At 45.5% G+C, this 20,807-nt stretch overlaps 1 protein-coding gene across 1 annotated transcript in view; it reads left to right on the top strand.

Annotated features, from left to right (window-relative positions):
- LOC119403632 (solute carrier family 26 member 6) overlaps positions 1-20,807 on the top strand; it is a 133,146-nt gene that overhangs the window by 93,451 nt on the left and 18,888 nt on the right. The window contains exon 13 of the mRNA XM_049418378.1: positions 12,364-12,406. Coding sequence (XP_049274335.1) covers positions 12,364-12,406 — 43 coding nt within the window. The remainder of the gene's footprint in view (positions 1-12,363; positions 12,407-20,807) is intronic.

Genomic DNA, 20,807 nt, shown 5'->3' with positions numbered 1-20,807 from the left:
AAACTAGCCACCTTCACCCTCCGATAAAAAACAGCACGCAGAAACCGTGCCGTTGGTGTGGTCGACAGCGTCACTCTCGCACTCTCTGCCCAGCAAGCTCGGAAATCTGTAGGAATTGCCGCAAGAAAGGCGACTATGCCTCCGTATGCATGTCGCGATGCCTCGTTTGCGCGGAAAACGAGCACGCAACTTTAGAAGCAGACTCCTTTGCAGCAATCAAGACGTCGGATGATGGACGATCACGTCGTCGTCGGACGATCACGTTCCGTTGGCGATCGTTGGGCATGCTACCGACGTCGCGTCGTGGAACGCGAAGAGGGACGCTACGCGCGTCGTATCTTCCATCTACCTGGCCGTTAATTCTCACAGGGCGAGCGGGAAACGCGGTCGACAGGCGGGCGAGAGGGGGGCAGCGTAAGAGAGGAGAGAGAAGGGGAGGGACGCGCATGCGCTCGAGCTCACCGCGGCGTTGCGCAGCAGAGAATTTCGGCATGTCTAGCCCGCGTTTCAGAGGAGAGTGGAGAGGGGAAGGGCGGAGGGTGAGATGAGAGGGGGCGTGTAGAGAGGGTATGCGCATGCGCAGTAAGGGTGGTCACGCCGCACACCACCACCACCACCACCGGATTGAGCTCCGCCTTAAGATACTTCGCATCTAAAAAGACAGGGCATGCAAACACGGACGCAAGAAAGAAGTCAGGACACCACAAACGCCGACTAACAACTGAAGAGACGCACAACGGCAGAAAAGAAAGCAGGCACGAAAACTTATCTGCGCGTGCTCATGGAATAGGCGAACCTAACAATCCGGCACGCGTGGGGGTCTACGTAGAAGATAACTGTTAAGGCATTTGATTTCATCTTTATGCAGGTTAATTGTCGGTTGGCTCACGCATGCGCTACCACTATTGTCGATATGCCATGCTTCAATCATCAGGTGCGTTTCTTCATTTCTGTGCCTGTACAACACTGCGCATTCACCGAATTTTGGCGTGCACTTACGATATCGACAATATAAAGATAGATTAGAAGGTGAGCCTCCTGTTAGCGATCTCTTATGTTCCAACAATCTCTAGTTAATGCATCGACTCGTCTGTCCTACGTAGAAGCGGCCGCAGCTGAAAGGAACCTTATACACCACACATGTACGACATTCAGTGAATTTGTTGGTGTGTTTTACGAAACAACTATCGGCCCGCTTCTTGTATTTTACTCGTTCATTCTTCTTCTGCACAGCGGCACAAATCTTACCTAGCTTATTGGCGGCCTTGAAAACAACATTAACGCCGTATCTACTTCCTACTTTATTTAGCCTCTGAGATACGCAATGAATGTACGGCATACTTACGACACGTTTCTTCCTATCGCTTTCTGCAACCATGCTCGGACTTAACATAATGGACTTCTTTAAACGTTCAGCGACAGTGGCAACTGCATCCCGAGGATAACCTACATCTGAAAGACGCGTAACCTGTGCGTTAAAGCTATCATTCATTTTGTGCTCACACGACTTCATGAGGGCTTACTTAAGCCAAGACATGGCGATGCCGTTTTTTACAACCTTCGAGTGCTTCGACAAAAAATTTAACAGTGATTTCGAATACTGCCAGCACACGTGGTTCTTCTCAAACGTTAAGGAAATGTTTAGAAATTATATTTTATTATTCTGAGGCACCTCTTCAGTAAAGCTCAGCCCTACTCCATTTAATACAAATTTTTCGCTCACTGACGTTACCACCGTTTCAAAGTCCTCACCGCTACAAGAAATCAAGTAATCGTCCACATAACGAAAAACCTTAATAACCGAATTACCTAAGGCGCCTTCCAAAAGTTTGTCAGTCTTGCTAAGGTATAAATCACTCAGAACCGGAGCAACCTTAGAACCAATACATATCCCTGATTTCTGCACATACACGCCTTCCTTCCAACCTACCACCGTCGACTTCGAATACATGGAAAGAATTTCTAGAAAATCCCCGGTAGAAACGCCACATTTATCGGTGAAAACTGTCTCCTGCCCTTGTTCGTTAATACATTCATTAACACATTTTAACAAGTCTTCATGCGGCAAAGAGTAATAAAGGTCTTCAATATCCATACTAAAAGCCATACAACAGCCGGGGTTCTCCTCTGAGAGGAACTGATCTAGCGCCTGAGGATTACGCATACGAAAAGGGTGTAAAAACTGAAAGAGGTTAAGCAGTTCTGCAAATAACTAGATACAGCGACATAGCAGGTGCCTTTCTCTGATACGATTGCTCGAAACGGAATCTCGTTTTTATCGTTGTTATATGTTTTGGGTGAAAAAACAACTCTAAAGTAAGTGATTTAGCCTTCTTGACATACAAGCTATTCAATCAAGGTTATGTCTTAACAAAGGTCGACAGCACGTTGCCTAACTTCCGATGGTTTACGTTTTACCGTCCGAAAATTCTTTTTTTTATGGCTGGTAATGCTTTTTCTGAGAACAAACTGTCCGGCATAATTACAAAATACGTTTCCTTATCTGAAATCACTGGCCTGAGTTTATTCTCGACACAGTAATTAACCAAAGGCCGGATAAGATCAGGACACTTGAGATGCATATTAGAACCCTTGATACTAGCAACGCAGTCTGAAATGCAGTGGCAGCGCTCTTCTTCAGGAACGAGTCTAGTGATTGTACGCGGCAAACTTAGAACGTCTATTGGTTTCAGGTTCGGCTTAAAACAGTATTTGGGACCTAAGGCTACGGTTCTGCAGTGACTATCATCTAAGGCAGCTCCTCCAAGGTCTAGCACGTTATTTTGTGGTGAAACAGTAGACATAATCTTCCTCTTACATGGTTGAAGTTCTCGAAGTTTTACCCTCCATATGAATTACGCATGCTGGTTAGCTACCCTCATCCAGTTGGCGTACATCTGCTTCTGGCGGCGATCGTCACGCGAAGTCGAGTAACAGACCTTGAGACATTCCTGGTAAAATCTCACTTGACGCCATGATTCCACGGTCAATACGGCACATATCCTCCTGGCTGTCCGCTTGATGGTTGCAGAAAGCCGCATAAAAGTTGAACTTCAACTGGGCAAACTCTATTCTTAGAAACCATGAAAAAGTTCTAGCACACAACATGCAAATAGCAATTAAAGAAGCCAACGAAGCAGGATTGTTCAGATAAGTAGGAGTATATGGAAAAGGGCCCAGAGTACTAGAAATGAAGCTTAGAATAACAGAGAGCTGAGCTAGTTGGTAAGTATTAATTCTAAAAAAGACAGGGCGTGCAAACATGGAAAAAAGAAAGAAGTCAGGACACCACAAATGCCGACTGTGGTGTCCTGACTTCTTTCGGCGTTTTGGTGTCCTGACTGCTTTCTTGTGTCCGTGTTTGCACGCCCTGTCTTCTTTAGAACCAATTTCATTGTACAAGGACACAAACCTGGAACTTCAAAATATGCAGAAACGCGGTGTCATATCATAGCAGAAACGCGGTGTCATGTCATAAGCAGAGGAGTGTAGCCCTTGGGCTACACTCCTCTGCTTTCGAGTTTCTCTCTTTCCAGGCAGAAATTACCACCAGCAACAGACGCGCCACCTTGGACATGACGTCATCACTAACCCCTTAAAACTAACACGCCAGGGATGACAAGGCGCCTTTGACAAAGATAGGTCCCCTATCGGAACGTCGGCCAGCCTGATCTGAGGTACTTTCTCCTGTTTTGAAACCTATATCTCAGAAACCAAGAAGCTTTACGCTTGATGGAAAAAGAGGCTGTTGCTTTTGTCTAGGCATGCGACAAGTTCAGCGATTATTTGATTATTCAGCGATTTGTTGGCAAGCTCTTCAAGCTGGAGACGGATCACAAGCCGTTGTTACCATCTTCACTTCGAAGAGCCTTGACGACTTGACGCCTGGATTACAGAGGCCAAAGATACGAACGCTGCCATATCAATGTGATGTTTCATACGTTCCAGGCAAAGAACTTCCAACCGCCGATACACTTTCGAGAGTGCTTCTGTGAGAGACAGGATACAGCGAGTTAGAAGAAAGCATGGAATCTTTTCCCTGCTCTATGACAACATCTTTTCCGATAAAGCAACATTGTATTCAATGGTTAAAAGCGTCACAACAAGCAGACACTGTTTGCACACAACTTCGTCTGATGTGCGAGAAAGAATGACCCTCCAGGACAGACTTAGAACTTGACCCTTTCTACGACCATCGACACCAGCTCAATGTGAAGAATTATTTACTCCTCTACGCTTCGCAAGTTGCCGTCCCTGGCTCTTGCCGAAAAGAAGTCCTGCGACTTATGCATGAAGCACACTTTGGCATAACAAAGGCACTTGCTCGAGCCAGAGACTGTGTCTGGTGGTCCACCATAGAATGTGACGTCTCGTTCCTGGTGAAGCGATGTCAGCTATTCATCGAAACACGAGTCAACTGGGAAATGCCACTCATAAGCTTCAAATTCCCTGAAATACCTTGGCAATGCATTGGAATGGACTTGTTTCACTTCAAGAACCACTATTGTTTGATGGCTACTGATTAATATTCAAGATACGCCTAGTAGTTCGGCTGGAGAAGGTCACTTACGCAGCTGTAATCAACCATTGCACGTCATTTTCGCAGGCCACGGAATTCCCGAAGAAGTGGTTTCCGACCATGGCCTGCAGTTTTTGTCGATTGAGTTTTCACTCTCCACCCGAGACTACGGTTTCAAACACATTACATCTAGCCTTCACTATCATCAAAGTAATGGCCTTTTACTGCAGCCTCTGCAGTAAAAATTAAGACATTCATAACGATGGTCAAGGGCCCGTAACTGACATCTTTAGCTTACAGGTCGACTCCTTTAAGAATGGATATAGCCGTGCCGAATTACTCATGTGTCGTCGGCTGAGATCCAGGCTTTCTCTTTGTTCCATCAAGCTGACACCACAATTTGCAGATCGAGACAGCCTTTAGAACTTTGAGGAAAGGTACAGAAAACGCCAAATTGAAGACTTGGACAGACGTTACAGAGTCCGCGACTTGGATGACCTTTATGTAGACTCCGTGTGGATGACATACCTGAGAGCAAAGCCCCAGCTGATGAGCCTCGATATTATTGGGTCAGCACCGACATTGGCGCTGTACGCGAAAAACGGACGCAGCTAGTTCCATATTCCCGAGGTCACGACAGCGAAGTACCAGTGACTGTGCTATAGACACTCGTTCGCGTTGCCAGGACACTTCCGACGGGCATACCAGTAGTCGAAGGTGTGCGAAGCCGCCTGCTGCAGCGAGCGTCGCTTCATTGCATTGAGAGATGTTGTAGATGCTGCCATCTAGCCAAAGTCAGGCGAAGCTCGTAATAGCGTGGGCTCGAGGTGGGCATAGCGCGTGGCTTGGCTCCTAGGCTTGAACGCGCTTGGAATAAACATGTATCCCCGTAACTCAGCCTCCCCTGCCTTTCGCTCATCCCTAAAGACTTCAGGAGGTTGAACTGTTGAAGCCTTCTTCCAAACGACACCTCTTCTCACTGATATGTTTACTGCTAAGTGGCACATTAGAACCAAGCTTTTTTTTTTTGAAAAATGTTCTTTTCCTTGTATGTGCATTTCAATTCGGAAGCAACACTGAATGTTGAGCGAATTGGTCATACATTATGGGAAATAACAGCGCGCAAACGGATGGCACAAAGATAGGTAACACAACACAAGCGCTTGTGTTGTGTTAGCAAGCGTGGTGGTGCACGTAGAGAGTGAACAAGTTAATGCAAATCGTCATGAAATACAGAAACGGTAAATAGCAAGAGTAACGACGATTAGCAGGACGTAGTAGTAATACGCACAGGAAGGCCGTTTTAGTCAATGACACTAAAAAGATTGAATTATTGTGTAAGTGGAAGGTAAAATAGGCAACCACCCGCTTGTAGCGAAAACACACAAGGAAATAGACACGGATTTCACAGAAAGAACAGTTTCCTCTTTGTCGGGAAATTCGTCCGAGCCTGGGGTTCCAACCAGGATCAACAGCCTTTCCGGGCCATGTATAGTGTACTATATACAGGGTGTTTCAAGAAATGTGTCCAACCTTCTCAAAAAATCAGGAAAATGCAATATTTGATTGCTGCCTTCAGAATTGGTTTTTCTGTATTGGCAGGAATTTTAAGATGGTTAACGAGATTATTTGGGACTGAATTAAAAAATTGCATTCATGAAATTTTTAATTAGTGGAGTTAGGTGGTTGTGTCACAATGGGAAGTTGAAGTTCTTCATGCCAGAAACCAACCCACATTGAATTTCGAAAAAGTGGCTCTAGTAATAATTACGAAGTAATGAAATTCAACCAATTCAATGGCGAAACCTAAACAGAAACATGGAAAACGCAACTGTCATGTTCTTCTGAGACGTCCAAAATGAGTGAATGACTTTTTCTGTAGCGCTAGCATCTTAAATGGTTAGAGACACGACTTCAGACAGTAATATAGAAGTTCAATGAATTAACTTTTTAATTAGTGGAGTTAGGTGACTGTGTCAATTGGGTAATTGAAGTTCTTCGTACCAGAAACCCATCCCACCATTGAGATTTCGAAAAAGCGCCCTCTAGTAATTATTTACGAAGTAATGAAATTCACCGATTCGATGGCTTTCGCTGTTGAAAGCCGTTGCATTTCGTTGAATTTCATTACGCCACAACATTACTAGAGACGCTTTTTAGAAATCTCAAAGCTCAGGTGGTTTCTCGCATGAAGAACTTCAATTCTCCCTTTTGACACAATCACCTAACTCCACTAATTAAAAAGTTAATTATTGTAACTTTCTTAATTACTGTCCTAAATGGTGTCCTTAACTATGTTAAATTCCTGCCGCTACAGAAAAAGCAATTCTGAAAACCCCAAGCAAATATCGCATTTTCCTGATTTTTTGAGAAGGTTGGACACGTTTTTTGAAACACCCTGTATATCAAGGGGGTGCGAAGAGGAAGTGAGGGTGAATAGGAGTGATGCGAGGTTACAGAAGAGAGGGAAAAGACGAGGGGAGAGGGTAAAGCATAGCATAGCCATGCACATTTTGCAAGTGATAATAAAGATGAGAACTAACAGACAATAATGCCAAGGAAAGTATAGGGGGTGTTATACGTAGTAATTAGGATAGAAGTATGAAGAAAGTAAAGTGGACGAAAAGATAATTTGCCGCCGGCAGAGACCGAACCTGCGACCTTCGAATAACGCGGTCCCTGCCGGCGGCAAGTTATCTTTTCGTCCACTTTACTTTCTTCATACTTCTATCCTAATTACTACGTATAACACCACCTATGCTTTCCTTGGCATTATTGTCTGTTAGTTCTCAATAATATTGTGTCTAACAAAGCAGAAACGAGCCCTTAAAAGTCACCTTCTTTCTTTCTTTCGTAGGGAGGGTCTCGTTATGGCAGACTTGACGCCTTCAGGTAGTATGCGAGGGATTATTGGTCAGCTGCCAGCTCGTAAAAAGATCACGTGCTACGTGACGCCAACATGCAGAAAAAGTGTTTTCCACACTCGCCGCCATGGCTGCGATCGGCGCTAACTAACACTCCTAGGTTTAAATGCACATATATACCCCATAAATGGAGGGGGATAACCGCCGCCGTAGCTCAGTGGTAGAGCATCGGACGCGTTATTCGAAGGTCGCAGGTTCGGTCCCTGCCGGAGGCAGGTTATCTTTTCGTCCACTTCACTTTCTTCATATATCTACCCTAATTCCTACGTATAACACCCCCTATACTTTCCTTGGCATTATTGTCTGTTAGTTCTCATTAATATTGTGTCTAACAAAGGAAAAAGGAGCCCTTAAAAGTCACATTCTTTCCTTCAAGTGATAATAAAGGGAACTTAGGGTGAGGGTAATGCAGAGGTGAGTGGAGGGGGTGAGCTGGAGGTTGTAGGCATGCAAGTTCTCAAGCGGTGAGGAGGAGCAGCGGGTCGCAGGTGATAGAGGTAGTCGGGCGTGGGAGAAGCCAATATGCAGCCGCGCCGAGCGCACGTTGTGTGACGTCAGTGACGACGTCATCAACCTTCGCAACGTTAAGTCAGCGAAGCAGGCCCCTCAGCTCCGCTGTACATTGGTGTTTACAGCTTTAAGCCAGTTAAAGCCACGCACGACTGTTTTCTCATTAAGAGGTGGTGAGGTCTCTGTCACCTAACAAAGAAAATACGAAAATTTCCGTATTTTCTTTGGTGTAGCACTTGTGGTGTGTCGGAGCGCATTCTACGTGGATTGGTGATGCTAGGCGAATACTCCGGACGCTGGCGCTAGCAGCGCTTAGTTATGTAACCGATCAGTGAGGCGTTTTCTTTACCGCATTAGGAAATGCTCACGTCACCGTGACGTTCATGTCGACGGAGTGGTTTCAGACTAAACGCGAATTCCTCCTCTAACTTCTCCGTTTGCTCTTGTGTCCCCGAACGCTTACGGGTATTATAGCATCGGTGAAATTTAAGGTTACCCCCTCCCCTTAGTGTAGGGTAGCAAACCGGATGCTACAATTCTGGTTAACGTCCCTGCCTTTCTCTCGTTTTATTATCTCTCTCTCTCTCTCTAAGGTGTCTGTCTGGAGAAGGCATTACAGTGCGGCGAAGGCTCTTAGGTTCGTAGAAGATCCCCGAGTACCCAAACCGAATCTGGTACAGTAGATTTGATTCCTTATTGCACAGCTAGTTTGTTTATACACATCTGAATATTGCCGACGGCTCTCATGCTAATTTTAGGTGCACTTTTGCTCCTTTCCATTCGGTAATGTTGCAAGATTTCCGAATCTTTCTGCAGGATATCATGCCATTTTGCACATTTACTGTTCTCTAGACAGGAGACAATTGTTATTCGCGGCGAGAACGACCTATAGGAGGCAGCACCGTCGCCGCGTTAGTGTGGAGAGGCGGTCGGCGGCGCGTATACAAATGCACACAGCGGCGCTTCGTTGTGAGCTGTTCGAGCCGATTGACGGCGAATAAAATGCGTTGATTGCAGCTTACTGGTAATATATACGCTCTTCATTGTTGAATCGATGCACAAAGATCATCCGACGTTACTATTACTAGTGAGAGAAGCGCAATCTGCCGATGAAAGGTATGCTCGCCCTGGGTGACAGTCTGCGCTTACGCACCATACGACGTTTTTTGTTGTTTACTCTGTACGTGTTTACTAGGGGTGTGCGAATAGTGGAATTTCACCTCGAATCGAATTCGAATCGAATAGTGCCGAATAATGGCCAAGATATCGAATATCGAATCGAATGTCGAATAGCATATGTACACGAAATGTGTACGACCAGTTACTGCAAGACAAAGGAAAAATCAGGGACGCTACGGCGTGCCGACAGCTTTATTAGGCATTTGTTCGAGGAGTGGCTTTTGTTTCAGCTTTTATAGGCGCGCTGCATGTTGACAGAAGAGCCGCCATTCCAGTCAGTAGCTCCACTCCAAACCTCCTAACGACTAAAAGAGGGGGGTTTAGAGTGGCTAGTTTTTTTTCCCATTGTCGCGCAATACGGTTCATCTGACAACGGTAATGTTGGGCTTCATTGCCATGGGTGCTCGGGCCCAAAAGTGTCGGGCGCCCGTTCACAGCAGCGTTTTCACTGCGTGCCGAAAGCAATAGAAATTTCTGAACGAGTGGTTCGCTGCGGCAGTGGCGACTGCCAAGCGTGAACAAATTTTTACATGTGAAGGTAATGACAGCGTTTTGCAGGCCTAAGTAAGGTCGTTTTACGGAGCCTGCGGCATAGGCAACCGAACTACGCAAAAGTCCGCGCCTTCCTTTCGGAAACGAAGTTGTGAAGGGCTTGACAGTTTTGTCATTTGTTTTTCTACGTGCGGAAACGACATGATTCCTTTTAAGATCACGATGCGCTCGCTTTTGAACCAAGATGTCAGCGAAAGTTTTAACGAAAGGCCTACTGCAACAATGTTAGCGTTAGTTTTTGCCACCCCACCCTAAACAAGTTGCACCATTGGCTTTTGTCGCGTTTTAGATATTCGCCCTGTCGAATTATTCGAAACTTCGAATACTAGCTATTCGAAAGCCGAATCGAATTATTCGATTGGGTACTATTCGATTCGAATGCGAAACTCGAATATTCGCACACCCCTAGTGTTTACCCTGCGTTCTGTGTACTACGCACTGCTGTAGCACGCCTGAACTACTTAAGTGTTTACTTCTTCTTCATTTGTATACCTGCCCATATTCCTGTGCAATATGAGTTCAATAGTACTGTTCGCGCGAGTACGCATACGCATGGAAGAGTGTTTAGCATAGAGTTTTCATCCATTGATTACGTGCACGACAGTGATGCAACAAAGGTCCGGTTATTTTATGGAATAAGGGTCTTTTTTTCCTTGAACTAATGTCCGCTGCCTTCCATCAATTTATAACAACTCCACACAAACGCTCAAGATAATGTAAAAAAAGGATGATGTTTCGCGTGACATACGACAAAAATGTAAGGCACGCCGTCGGGATTAATTTAAAACATCTGGGTTTTTCAAAGCGTACCTAAATCTAAGCACATGGGTGTTTCTGCATAAATTTTGCCGCAAGTTCAAATTGTGCGCGGCAACACCGTTTTATCACTGCCGTGTCATTCCATTGTCTGTTTTTTTTTAGGGCCAGCTTGAGTACTAAAGTCTCAGGCTTCACTCGATAGAAATATTTCGCTTTAGCGGGACCACGACCGTAAAATAAAAGGACATCTTAAGCGAAACTAAAGGTCATCATGAACTACTGTGCCGCAGTTATACACCTAACAGCAACGCGAAAAAGCATGAGCCTCGTTTTTGTTTACCACCGAGTCGCTAAAACGCTGCATTAACACAGAATTTAATGCTCCTCAGCATGTTTGGGACTATGCCAAGCGCACTTTACGATGTGCTTGAACCAGAAAGCGGCATCAGCACTGAAATGATTCTGGCGAACGGAGGGTACGACACCAATACACAGCCCTCTCGAAAGTCGCACTCGCTGATCTTATTACAATGCGCATGCAGCCCAGCAAGCCCATTTACTTCTGTACACATTGTTAGGGATACGTACGAGCAGTTAAAATCGCGCTAACATAACAGAACAAGCCGCCCTTTGAGAATGTGCAGGACGTACGCGCACATGCAAACACGACGTGGCTAGCAGACGACGCAGGGAGCAATCCACACTAGGCGCGCTTCAGCCAGTAGCCGCCAGGCGGCGACTCCGCTCGATCTCGCGGCCAATAGCGGAAAAGCAGGGCAAACACAAAAGGTACACGAAAACGTCTTCGTGTACCTTTTGTCTTTGTCCTGCTTTTGCGCTCTAACAATTGTCATGACCTACCAACTAGCCCAAGGCGCCACCCTTCTATACAGGAGAGCTCGGCTACCGTATTCTGGGACCGCGTCGTATACCGCTTTGTTTCCTGCCAGTGGTTCCTTCTATTGTGTGCATGTGACGTTAGTACGTGTCGGGTTATGATTTCTATTGCAAAGCTTTGCCATATTTTCATTGCCAGGGAAGATATCCAGTTTGCCCCGCCATGGTGGTCTAGTGGTTATGGCGCTCGACTGCTGACCCGAAGGTCGCGGGATCGAATCCCGGCCGCGGCGGCTGCATTTTCGATGGAGGCGAAAATGTTTGAGGCCCGTGTACTTAGATTTAGGTGCACGTTAAAGAACCCCAGGTGTCGTGGTTTTGGGACGTTAAACCCCAAATATTATTAAGATATCCAGCTTGCTCGTATGTTACGGCACGCTGATTGTGAGTCGCTGATTATTGTGAAGTTTTTCATGCAGGTATCAGGCCTTCTGGGTCTGATACCTGCGTGATACCAGCTTTCAACAGCTGTTACTTTTACGCTTGTACTGGTCCCGCTGCTGGCGTAATTGTGGGCTTGAGGTCAGTAACAGGTTTATCTGTATCTCGTCTGGGCATCTTCTATGCAACTCTTATAGTGATCTTTCTACTCTATGTATCCGTTCTTTGAGGTATTTGTGTGCGTGTTACTTGGTATTGGCACAGCTAGGTATCTTGTTGCTTCTGATAAGGGTGAAACCAGTGACCTAATGTCACAGGAACCCTCACACTCTAGCCTACTTTAACAAGAGCGCTGCAACCCGTGACGGACCTTTTCAATCGAACTATAGGCACGGTTTGAGTGTGTCGACTATCTTCTCCCACTTCTATGAGACGAGCATCAGCAGTGTTTATGGTGATGCTTTCTCTGCACCGCCCAATGCGGCCTTACATTCCTTTACTCATAGTTGCGTTGATCGTTTTTATTATGGCTTTTTCAGTATTATTTAAGACGTGCAATTGATGCTCAAGCTAAACAAAGCTGAAAAACAAGAGAAACAGAAGAAATTGCGTCGAATGTGATTTCTATTGTTGCATTAACAGGCACAAGGGGTCTCACCTTAAACCTTGCAAGCCCGACGTCTTCGTGTCCGCGGAAATATCTTCACAGGTACGTACAATATAGCGTCAATTCAAAGCTGCTGCATTCAAGTTTCTTGAGATGCCTGGGCCCTCTACCTTGGCTACCTGGTCTGCTGCACAAATGAACGTCAATCTATTGGCTATACTCACACGCAATTGAGTCAAGCAGTGCTCTTTTATTTTCACGAATTACATAAGAAGTGTGCTATTTACTTTTTTATTGATGCCATCGGAGACAAGGGACGTGCACATGCTTGTTCAGCACTCTACGTCACAATCGCAATCCTGATGCAAATAATGCAAATAATAGTGCGTAGTTATCGTACCAATAACCTCACAAAGTTGTTGTACGACCTACGAGCTTACATCTGCAATTGCGCGAAGTTGTAGTTCTTGACAGAATGAAGCAGTCGTTTGGCAATTTCTGGCCACCATAAGTTGTCCACCTTAAGGTCACGCAAGCATGGCAACATGCACACGGCTCATCGTTCAATGCCTGATTTATCACACAAATCTACGAAAATTGGGAACACGTGAAACGCTGTCAAAGCAAGCCTGAGCGCGCGTAAGGGCGACGATTACAAAAATAAATCAACTCACCGATTTTTCTTCCACACACTAACTGCTGCTAAGAAAAGAAGCGTCGTAGGTGGGAGAAATGTAAAAGCGTACATGGTTGATTCTCGATACACCGTTAGTTGGGTGATTCCACGAGAGATCGAACATGCCTGTCCGGTCGCATTTTTTGTTTTGCCTCGGTTTTTTATATGTTGTGTGGGCACATTCAAAGTGCACGGAACTGAAAATTTTATTTCCAAGAAACGCTCCCAGCGCGCCCAAAAAAATATTTGAAGGTGGCGGCGCATGCCTCCTGTTTTTGCTCACTGCATTGTTTTCGGATTTCACGGCCGAATTTAGCGCTAACTATAAATGATGTGTCGAAAATTTGTTTTGCTGGTTTTAATACGCATTACTGTAAATTACATCCATGCTTTTTTTATGCCGTCCTCAAAAAGAAGAAAATGTGAAAAAATGGCAAACACGGTCGAAATCAAAAAAGGGTCCTAAGTTTGAGGCGCCTTGGCGCCTTTGCTACTTCAAACAGAAACTTGAAAACAATGTCAACTATAGAAAAGAGCCTTTGCAACATTTATACGGAAGATCATTTTCCTACGGGCAGCGCGAAAAAAGAAAAAAATAGTTAAAGAAGCGAGTTTTTTCAAAAAAGTACATTTTGAAAAAATAATATAAAGAAAACTCCCGTCTCAATTTTGACGACAATTTTTTATCGAAGAGCGCTTATGTCAGTGAACACACGGTTTTAATATCATATGTCCTCGTTTGCTTTGTTTACGAGATATAACTGGCCAAAGTGACCCTTGCAATGAGTGCTCACTTCAGTGCGACTGATGGTTGTTAATAGCTTGCATTGTGCGTAAATCGCAGTTTTATTTATTCTGCTGCAGAAAAACCTTGCTCTGGTGGCTTTTCGTCAAGAAAAATGTGTTCTCAGATTTTATTTGTGTCTAGCGTGTGCAAAAGTGGGCTGCTGCCGCCCTCTAAATGGCTCACGTGTAAACAGTTTGCAGCCTACAACTTCGCCTACAATCATCAGAGGAAAGATGGGCGCGCCTGTTCAAGATATCAACCGCTTCTTCTTCCTGAAGGAATGCCTGGTCTACCTCATCGCGGTTAGATGTAGACAGGTTTTTCTTGAGGAGCCTAAAGCAATGCAAGCAGACCTCGCAGGTGTCGCGAAGATCCTCAGCCTATGACAGTAGCTTCTGGAGGTAGGCAACAACAAAAAGAGCAAAGAAAAAAAAATCTGCGCATCGAAAACGTTTTCCTCAGCAATCTTCTTTTTTTGAACAGAACAATCGGACGTAGCCATGGGCCGCGCGCATCGCGTGTAGTGAACAGCTAGACCTAGAGCAAGCCGAAACGTTTATACTGAACGGCGCCGCACAAATTATCTCACATCTGCGCAGCTGTCATGAATGCCTTTCCAGAACTGCTTACGGTTGAACATTTTATGACTAAGGGTGTCTAAGCGCTTTGGGCTGTAATATTTAATTTGTAGGCCGCACTCATTGTCAAAACTAAGGGTAATGTCCGTCTGGTGCCACCAATGACCTTTGCTGTCCTCGACGTGGGAAAGAACTTTAGTAAAGTGGCAACAAAACATCATAAATTGGGCAGCTTCGGCCACTCATGGCTTAATCATGCCGCGCCGCACGTTTTCTGGCAGCTGAAACGCTGGGGTAAACGTCGAGGTGATACAGGAAGACGTTATCTGCGACGCCGAAAACATGTGATAGCGGGACGTGAAATAAACGGATCGGAAATCATTGAGCTAACTTTTTTACAAATGTTGTTTAGGCACAATGTGCGTCGAATGGGGAAGATGGTTAGAGCGTACAATGCATGTAATGGAAGGGAAGCAAGCAGGCAGTGAGAAAACAACTGCATAACAGCGCGCCTGCTGATTGTGGCATTTAGTTACAGATTAAGTTGGCCTTCGCTGCATACAGATGCTTTATTCTGTGTGCAAGGAGAGTTTTGACAAAGTGACCTAAACCATGTGTTCGCGGTGTCTCGCGTGCTTCTGATTAACGAATACAGCGGGTAAGTTGAGGTTGTAAGCTGCAAACTGCGTACGCGTTCGGCCTTTAGAGAGCGGCAGAAGCCCATCCCCACACACGCTAGACATAATTAAAGTTTGAGAATGCATTTTTCTTGACGACAAGACACCAGAGCAAGGTTTTACTGCAGGAAAATAATTAAAACTAGATTTAAGTGCAATGCAAGCTGATGACAACTATCGACCGCGCTGAAGTGGGCACACACAGCAAGGGTAATTATGGCCCGTTAAATCTCCTGAACAAAGCAAATGAGGACGTACATATTAACTCGGTGTTTTCACTGACATAAGCGCTCTTCGACACAAAAATGTCAAAATTGAGGCCTGAGTTGTTTTATTTTTCGAAAATGTACTTTTTTGAAAAAAACTCGCTTCTTTAGCTATTTTCTTCTTATTTCGCGCTGCCTGTAGGAAAACGATCTTCCGCATAAATGTTGCAAAGGCTCCTTGAAATACTTGGAAAAAAGCATGGATGTAATTCACAGTAATGCGTATTAAAACCAACAAGAACATTTTCGACACATCGCTTATAGTTCGCGTTAAATTCGGCCGTGAAATCCCACAACATTGCAGTGAACAAAAACAGGAGGTCTGCGCCGCCACCTTCAAATACTTTTTTGGCTCGCTGGGAGCATTTCTTTGAAATAAAATTTTGGGGTTCCGTGCACTTTGAATGTGCCCACATAACATATAAAAAAACCCAGGCAAAACAAAAATATCGACCGGACAGGCATGTTCGATCTCTCGTGGAATCACCCTTTAGAGGGCGGCAGCAGCCTACTTTCGCACACGGTAGAGCCAAATAAAATCTGAGAACACATTTTTCTTGACGAAAAGCCACCAGAGCAAGGTTTTTCTGCAGCAGAATAATTAAAACTGCGATTTACGCACAATGCAAGCTATTAACAACCATCAGTCGCCCTGAAGTGAGCACTCACAGCAAGGGTCACTTTGGCCAGTTATATCTCGTAAACAAACAAATGAGGACATATGATATTAAAACCATGTGTTCGTTGACATAAGCGCTCTTAGATAAAAAATTGCCGTCAAAATTGAGACCGGAGTTTTTTTTATTTTATTTTTTGAAAATGTACTTTTTTGAAAAAACTCGCTTCTTTAACTATTTTTTTCTTTTTTTGCGCTGCCCGTAGGAAAATTATCTTCTGTAAAAATGTTGCAAAGGCTCTTTTCTATAGTTGACACTGTTTTCAAGTTTCTGTTTGAAATAGTAAAGGCGCCAAGGCGCCTCAAACTTAGGACCCTTTTTTGATTTCGGCCGCGTTTGCCATTTTTTCACATTTTCTTCTTAATGAGGACGGCATAAAAAAAGCATGGATGTAATTCACAGTAGTGCGTATTAAAACCAGCAAAAAAAAATTTCGACACATCAATTATAGTTCGCGCTAAATTCGGCCGTAAAATCCGAAAACAATGCAGTGAGCAAAAACAGGAGGCATGCGCCGCCACCTTCAAATATTTTTTTGGCGCGCTGGGAGCGTTTCTTGGAAATAAAATTTTCAGTTCCGTGCACTTTGAATGTGCCCATATAAAATATAAAAAACCCAGGCAAAACAAAAATTGCGACCGGGCAGGCATGTTCGATCTCTCGTGGAATCACCCAGTTGCGGCATGCATGTGTCGCAAAAGCACATTGAATAGCGAACTACCAGAGGTGGGCAAGATAGCTTCTTGGAAAATGATCTGACAATTAATTTATCAGCCATGTCGCGGAATGCAATTTCGGATTTTTATTACGAATATACTTCCACTAATTATCTTGTTCGTCGGTGTTTAATGCTTGAAATTGGCGTCTCTTTTTTACAAATTTCCACGCATCCGATAATGCAGGATTTTCGGCCGTAATTGTCTGCCGAAAAGAAGAGAAAAATAAAAAAAATCACAGGGTCCCTTGTGCAGACACCTAAGATGATTCGAAGGCGAAAGCCATCTTCTTTTTCTTCACAGTTGATCTATAAGGGCCTACATGAACGGCTGGTCATGTAGGCACCCTAGATGTATTTAACATGCCCCGCCACCCTCCGAAAGCTTCTTGCACCTAGCGTGGTTTCGATCTGCCTCCAGGATCGGAGGCACCTCACCTGGTTTTTCACTGCCTCTGTGATCAGCCCACCTTTGACCAAGCTACGATGTCATGTGATGGTAGTGTAGGCTTATGCCACAGGAGGGAAGGAACAAGACGGCTAAACCAGAATCGACGTCAGCAGGGAACACGAGCCGTGGTTTCACGAGCCATTGCGAAGCGCCGTCTTTATTTTCTTCTCTCGAGGTCGCGCGCTCTCCGGTTGTGTTCGCCGCCCAAAGGAGGGTGCTACAACGGCATTATGTGGCGTTACGCCACATGACGTCAGGCCGGAACTTGTGACGTCGTGCTAACGTCACAAATGTCTGCGATCTGTGATTTCGTGATGACGTCATCATATGACGTCATCACGCAATGATGATTTTTTTGACCACTCGTCCACGACGCCGCAGGACGCGAGACGTCGCCGATGACGCGGAACTCCCCTTGAGCCCGTGCAGCGGGTTGGGGATCCTCCAGGCGTCTTAAGCTCCGCACCACAGTGGCACTGTAAGACCACTACGAAGCCCGGCTGTACCCATTTGCAACCGCTGGGTGGGCGGCCGGCACTGGGGATCGAACCCCGCACCTCCCGTACTGGAAGCTGACGCCCAAGCGGTTCGCCACCAATTCGGTGATGACGCGGAACTCCGACGCCGACGGTGAAATTTCGTCTTTAGGGAGGCATATGAGGTTTCCGCATTAATAACAAAAAATGTGGTTGATCCCTCTGATATAGGAATCGGTATAGAACACGAAAGTGAAACAGTGGGCACATAAGCGGAAGTCTTGGAAAAACTCGAGACCGGGATACATTGTCCGGAGACACTGCATTGCGCGCGCCGTAGCATCGCGCAAATCACACGTGAACCACAGGCGTTCGCAAACCGTGCAGGCGAAACCGAACGGGTTGTCACTGAATAGTTTGGTGAACTCGCGGTCCGCTGCAGCGAAGGGTGCATGATTTGCGGGTCGTGGACCATCCTGTAGGTGTGCTGGGCATCCTGCGTCGTATTGTCGAGCGGCGTCCCGCTGGCGGGTCGCTTCGGCGAAGGTACGATCATTTCGGTCTTGGTTCGGTGTGTGTATGGCAGCCAGTTGGGTAGCGATGCGGTCAACTTCTGCAAAGCGAGAGGCAGAGTTCTCAGCTTGAGCCGTGAACGCGCGAAGGCCTCCCGCTCCCCCCTGGCGTGTCAATCGCTGCACCAAACTCACTTGCGCGACGTTAGCTCGCCGACGTCGTTGTCTTTCGACGGCGCTTAATGCCGCAGTTCTCGTAGTCGGTGCCATCACACTCGTATCAGTAGACAGCGGAGAAACACCGTTGGTGCATATGAAAGCTGCACTACGCTGCACGTGCTAGCACAACGCGAAAGACGAAGCACGCAACTGAATCGTCACCGAGTCGCCTCCGCGATCAACTTCAGAAACATTTTCACAGCTGATTGCGGAGGCCACGCTCCGCTGTGCTGAGTAGGGCGAACGCGACCTAGGTGGCGTTGGTAGTGCTTCTTGATGCCAGCGTCCCTTCGAATGCTGCCATCGAGGCGTCGCAGTGCTGAGACCACCGAAGCGCTCACTGTCGGTGCGCGTTAGTGTCATAATGCAGTACTTCTCTTTTCTGCTCGTAGGCGGCGGCACCGCCCCGAGCAAGAGCGCAGGTACATGGAGGATCGTTAGATATATAAAGCGCGTCTGTGTAGCTCCCCGCAAGTGCGTTTGTGGCGCAGTGGGTTAAACGCTCGGCGTTCTATCGTCGTGGACCGAGAGGTCGTGGGTTCGATTCCCAAATTTTCCGTATTCGTGTAACTTTTTCTTCTGTTTTTTTTTCTTTGTATTATGTTCGTGTACATTTTAAGAACGTCACATCCGTGACGGAAATGCGTTAGTGAAGTCTTGGTGGACTCCGGCATAAAACACTTTCGTGTTAAAATGGTGTTACGTACGCAGTTACTAGCCTTAGTTGAGAAAAAGAGAGACGAGAATGGTCCACACTATAACCGTGAGGTGTTCACAATCGCGTTGCCAAAGATGCTATCACATTGCAAAGGTTGCCTTTGCGACAGCCCCTAGTTAACCTTACTTATGTGTTCAACCCTGCTCTATTTTTTTTATTTGCCTGGAGAACGCTCTCCTCGGGCCATCGAGTGCGCGCTCCGCTTCCGTTCGCCGCTACCGTGTGGTGGCGCTGTGCGAGTAGACTACGATAGGCTGGCACTTAACGGCCTCGAGTATTACATAATAATAATAATACTTTATTCTGGCATGTGTACAAAACAGTTACATGCCACCGAGATGAGGCAGAAGGAAACGGACGAAACTGTTTCCTGACTAGGCCTACATCCCGGCTCGTGAACAAAAAACAAAAAACAAGGACAGCGGTGAGGAAAGCGAAAAACATCCAGTACAGCACAATTCACCAGCATCACTGTAGAGAAGTCATAGAAGGTTCATACCAATTTCAAGCAATTTCGCTATAGAAGTACAAAACCTATAAAAACCATTTCATGTTGATATGTCCATCAGAGTAAAGTTGTGAATAGATTTAATGAATGAAGAGGTGCAATAGTATCCATCATAATTCAGAATTCAAGTGGAGCTAACAATGTAAGTAGCTTAACAATTGAAACGCAGTGAAATACAACCTGGTGAACAGAAGTATACATCGCAAGTGGCAAAATACAATTGCATGCACATAAACACACACAAAAAACAAAACAAAAAGAAAACAAAGCAAAAACAAGCACTTCATCCTGGATCGAAGAGTAATCTTACTTTCTTTTTAAAATAATGTACAGATCTGCTTATCTGTGATAATTCTACTACAGAAGGAAAACTGTTACATACATCTACTATTTGATGGTCAACTGATTGGGTATCATAATTTGTTCTAGATCGAGCTGAAACAAGTGACGTCCTTCGTAAGTTATATTCAATGTGACGAGTGAGGTACATATTGCTGAATGAAGCAAAATCTTGTTTTATACGATTATAAATAAGAACCATCAGTTTAAGTTTGTAGCATTCAGTGAAACACAATACACGAAAAACAGAAAATAAATTGCTATGTCTATCTGGCCTTTTAGTTATTAGCTTCAATGCTTTTTAGGGGCGAAGCTCCTTAAAGGGGTGGTGCCATCAAATTTCGAGGCTATAACAAGCCTGTTGTGGGTTTCCTCTGTATGCAAGGATATTCCACACGAAGGGTCGGACACAGCAAACGTTTAGAATATATTTTAATTCACTTCCAAAGTGTACCTAAATGCCCATTTTCCCGATCGAAACCCATCGCTAGCGCGCCAACACTGACGTAGATCTGTAGGATGGACAACGAAAGTTGTAGTGACGTCACACCAAATCTGCTGTAGTAACGTGAGTGACCTCCGGACCTCCGCCACTTCCGCAACGTACGTACCGGCTGTAGTGAACTAAAATATATTCTAGTTCACTATAGTACTGACAAAGCATCGGTTGCTACATCACTCGCCGAGTTTCGATCGCTTCCTGGCTAAGGGCGTCACAGCCTCGTGTGGTCACGTGAACACGCCTCCTACACTTCTACGTCACTGCCGAACCTCGGCGCCCAGAAACCGAAACCGAAAGTTGTCCACATCAAAAGGCGATATTAAATTATTTAGCGAGAATACATGAATCTTGGTGCGTGCATCATGCTTCCTTGAGCTA

This window comes from Rhipicephalus sanguineus, chromosome 8 (assembly GCF_013339695.2).
Source record: "Rhipicephalus sanguineus isolate Rsan-2018 chromosome 8, BIME_Rsan_1.4, whole genome shotgun sequence".
NCBI classification, from domain to species: domain Eukaryota; kingdom Metazoa; phylum Arthropoda; class Arachnida; order Ixodida; family Ixodidae; genus Rhipicephalus; species Rhipicephalus sanguineus.
Note: the sequence above shows the minus strand (reverse complement) of the source record. Positions and strands in the feature narration are given on the sequence as shown.